The sequence below is a fragment of the Sinocyclocheilus anshuiensis genome, unplaced genomic scaffold (genome assembly GCF_001515605.1).
Source record: "Sinocyclocheilus anshuiensis isolate Anshui unplaced genomic scaffold, SAMN03320099.WGS_v1.1 scaffold2322, whole genome shotgun sequence".
Taxonomy (NCBI): Eukaryota; Metazoa; Chordata; class Actinopteri; order Cypriniformes; family Cyprinidae; genus Sinocyclocheilus; species Sinocyclocheilus anshuiensis.
Genome location: NW_015556110.1, coordinates 89,306 through 93,303, shown reverse-complemented (window position 1 = coordinate 93,303; position 3,998 = coordinate 89,306). Strand labels below are relative to the sequence as shown.

At 34.0% G+C, this 3,998-nt stretch overlaps 1 protein-coding gene across 4 annotated transcripts in view; it reads right to left on the bottom strand.

Moving 5' to 3' along the window:
• LOC107676250 (tumor protein D53-like) overlaps window positions 1-3,454 on the bottom strand; it is an 18,964-nt gene extending 15,510 nt beyond the window's left edge. The window contains exons 1-3 of one of the 4 annotated variants that reach the window (XM_016470764.1): window positions 3,265-3,454; window positions 1,879-1,923; window positions 1,370-1,393 (exon numbers count right to left, since the gene is read on the bottom strand). In XM_016470764.1, the coding sequence (XP_016326250.1) occupies window positions 1,370-1,393; window positions 1,879-1,923; window positions 3,265-3,283 (88 nt within the window). In that variant the 5' untranslated portion in view covers window positions 3,284-3,454. The remainder of the gene's footprint in view (window positions 1-1,369; window positions 1,394-1,878; window positions 1,924-3,264) is intronic. The other 3 variants (XM_016470765.1, XM_016470766.1, XM_016470767.1) reach the window with 3 other exon arrangements.
• Between the last annotated feature and the right edge of the window lie 544 nt (window positions 3,455-3,998).

The window sequence follows — 3,998 nt, the reverse complement described above, 5'->3', positions numbered from 1 at the left end:
GATGTTTAGACGCGCACTAGAGGCGGTTTAGCCAATCACAACACACTGGGCTAGCTAACTAATCAGAGCCCATCGCCTATTTCTGAGGGAGGTGCTTCATAAAAGAAGGAAATTATCAGCCCGTTTCTCAGAGAAGGGACAGAGAGGTGTGGAATAAAGGTAAGTTACGTTAAAAATAATGCGTTTTTAAAAAAACGAAGCATTAACACATGTTAGACTGCACCCCATAAACACAATCAAGCCTAGAAAAAACCAAGTGAACCACCCCTTTAAGACAAAGGCATTCAAATCCAGACTAGAGATGATCAAGAAAACAAATGATTAAATATTTGAGATACTATTTTAATCTGTGTAATCTATGTACTGTAAAACAATGCTGTCAATTAATTAAACTAATTAATCACAACTTTAATAATGTTAATGTGTTAATGCATTCAGTTACCTGCTATGGAAATAAAACTAAATAATAGGCATCTGGCCTATTATTACGTTCAGCATTTTGTGTAAATAACTTTTATAGTGTACATTTTTGTGGTATTAGTCTCAGTGATGCACACACACACACACACACACACACACACACACACACACACACACACAAACAAAATCTTGTATCCAAACACTGAACTAAATGCAAATCAGCACAAATTCTATAAAACAATGAAAACAGCAAAAACACACACACACACACACACACACACACACACACACACACACACACACACACAAACTAAATCTTGTATCCAAACACTGAACTAAATGCAAATCAGCACAAATTCTATAAAACAACAGCTAAATAAACATTAACCCAATTGCACAAGTTAGTGTTATATTAGTATTATTTATATACTATTACTGTGTTTAGTAATATTTATAGCTTTTATTTTTATATATACATATCTTTATATCATTAAAATTTTAGGTTAAATGTAATTTTTTTAAATTTTTTTTATTAGTATTTACATTTTTCTATTCAGTTTTTATTTATTTATTTATTTTTAGTTAACAGTTAACTAAAAGTTAGTTAGTTAGTTAACAATAGCAGTTTAGCAGTTTTTTTTTCACTAAATATTTCAATAATGCAAGCACAAGCTATTTGGAGCTTGAAATAAAGCAGTATAATTTAAGGGCATGGTTCAGTAAACTATTGCGTAAATTTCTGGCTTTGCCGGAGTAATCTGAGGGATTTTTCCTTAGTGATTATCTGACTGGATTTAATTCTGTCTGAATGCTGCACAGAGACACCACAGAGTATTTAGTGACTGGCAGGAAATTCCAGATGGTGACCATGCAAAGTGTGTAATGGATTGCTTTTAAAACTCTGCTAAGCTACATCCTTCACATGAAATTAGATGTTTTTGAGACTTACCTGCATGGAAAGTTTCTCTGTCTTCTGTGGTTCAGCAGATTGAAAATAAGGAGAACATTACATGATCTGATTCATGAGCTGATACACCAAATAGATTACAAATTACAAAATGCCACTCAAATCTCACAAGAACATGCAATCAGGCTGCATTCAACAGCAAAGAACTGAAGTGAGATATTCAACATAATTCAAAAACAAAATTTACACAGACATGCATATCAAACCCATGTTGTCTCATTCAGGGAACTTCAACATGGCATGCATTTAAAGCACAACAAAGGGTCTGTCAATCAAATAATGTCACATTTCTAGGGTTTAGAAGTGTCTACAAGTTTTGAACGTGCTAAAGTCTTTGACATGGCTGTCTACTTGCATCTTAAAGCACCTATGTCAAAGAGCTACACACAACTCATCCATCAGCTCAAGAGGTGGAAATGGAGTGATCTACATGGCTACAGAGGTTGGGTTTGTCACATTCACTTTCATTACATTGCACAGCAAGCTCTTACCCCAGTCTACTATTGCTTCAGGAGTCAGTACGCTAGAGTACAGCTCTGTGAAGTATGATTGTCAAAACAAGCAAAAGATTAAAGTATAAATGCAGAAATGTGTACATATATGCATTGACTTTAGCGCTTTTTAAACAAATGTATTAATAACATTAAACTATAACTACACATTATAAATATACTATTTTCAGGTTTGTGTACTTCTTTTACAATAATGCACTATATTATACTGTACTCCTATACTAAATCCTACTATGAGTGCAAAGATACATTGACTTTATATGAACTATTCACAAACTCAACTACTTTACTGTAAATCTACTTGCATTTTGTCTAGTCAAATTATAAAAATTACATAAATATAAAATAAATAATTCTAAAATACATCATTATAAATTAAAAATAAATGATTTACATTCTATAAAAATACTACACTATACCATAAACTGCTATTTGTTTTAACTTCACTGTACTGTACTACTATAACAACAACAACAACAACAACAACAGCAGAGCCGTTTGATATATATATATATATATATATATATATATATATGTATGTATATAGAATTTTTGTCATTGCCATAATTTTATTTACTATACTACAGCTTAACTATGTTACTGTTTGTTTCTTTATGTTTACTGTTCAAATATGAATTCATTGGTTATCACTGGTCTTGATGGTACAGGTGCTGATGATCCTTGCCTAGATCTCAAACAGTATACCAAAAAGTGTGTTTATTACACTGACATTGATTGATAATTATATGACTTTTCATTGCCCAACCCTGTCATTAGAGCTTGTTAGATTGGTGGAGCAACACAGTACTCAGTGCCAACAGGATGTCTATACTACTAAACTGTACAGTTTTGTTTAGTTAAAGACCAGCCAATTCACTGGTACTACCACTGGAATATATCTGGTCACAAGATTTCAATTATTTAGCTCAGGACAGTCCAGATCACAGTACCTAAAGGAACTTGAGAGAGAGAGAGGGAGGAGCTGCATCTAATTCCCTCATTTATTTACGTGTTTTGACAACAGATCCATGGAAAACTTGATCACAAGTCTGGCTTAAACTCATGCACATCGTTAGAATGAAGCCTAAATGAACTCGACTACAAAAACATGTACATACGAATTTTAAATAGCCTAATATTTGTTAGCTGTCTAGTTATCTGTTCTAATCTATCATATCTATGTTTCTAGTATGCAAAAATAAAACCAGTATAACATAACGTGCCTCTTCAGTGAAGGACTACTCAAGTTATTTGAGGATACACAAGAAAGTGAAACCATATTTGCAGAAGTATTCAAATACATTTACATGCACACGCATATTTACAGAACAATAAGAGATGAAAGTGTTTGGAAAGTAAGCTCACCCTGTTGTCTGGGCTCCATATCAGCGGTAGTGTGCAAACGCAGGTCCAGTTCACATTAATAACAGCACCTCTCAGTTCAGAGAAATACCCCGTCCAACACAACCGCTCCACACACGCACTCTCTGCTCTCAAAACCCCGCCCATTACAGGGCAGCTTCAGCCACAGACCAATGGGAACTGTTCTAATTAGCATATTCTAATTTAATAATACATGCCATGGTAAACAACAACAGCCGTAAGTTCCTACATAAAAAAAAAAACAAAGATATGTATAGATTTATATGATTAAAGACTACAACGGTTGTCTGATTCCTAAAGCACGTAAACTTTTACTCAAAACATCTTCAAAGTTCAAACCCAAATTAAAATCCAGAGGCAACACGGCTCAAAAATGCTAATCCCTTCCGGGTTTTAGAGCTGTAAACAAAAAAAGTTCTTAATAAAATCCAGGTAAATTTGCACCGTCTATGATGTCTAGTTCCTTTTTCTTTGTTTACAATGGCATGCGAGTTTGGCATACCACACCGATGATGTCTTGAGTGACACGTTTACCTGAGAGCAGCGAGTTTACGGTCGGTTAAATGATCGTTCCAGTCAACAGCGGCATCTCCTGGTGAGACACGGAAAAACAGAATGCAACAGAGATATTTAAAGGGGTCATATGATGCTTTTTTAAAGATCATTATTTTGTGGATGTGGTGTAACAGAATATGTTGACATTCTTTAAGGTTCAA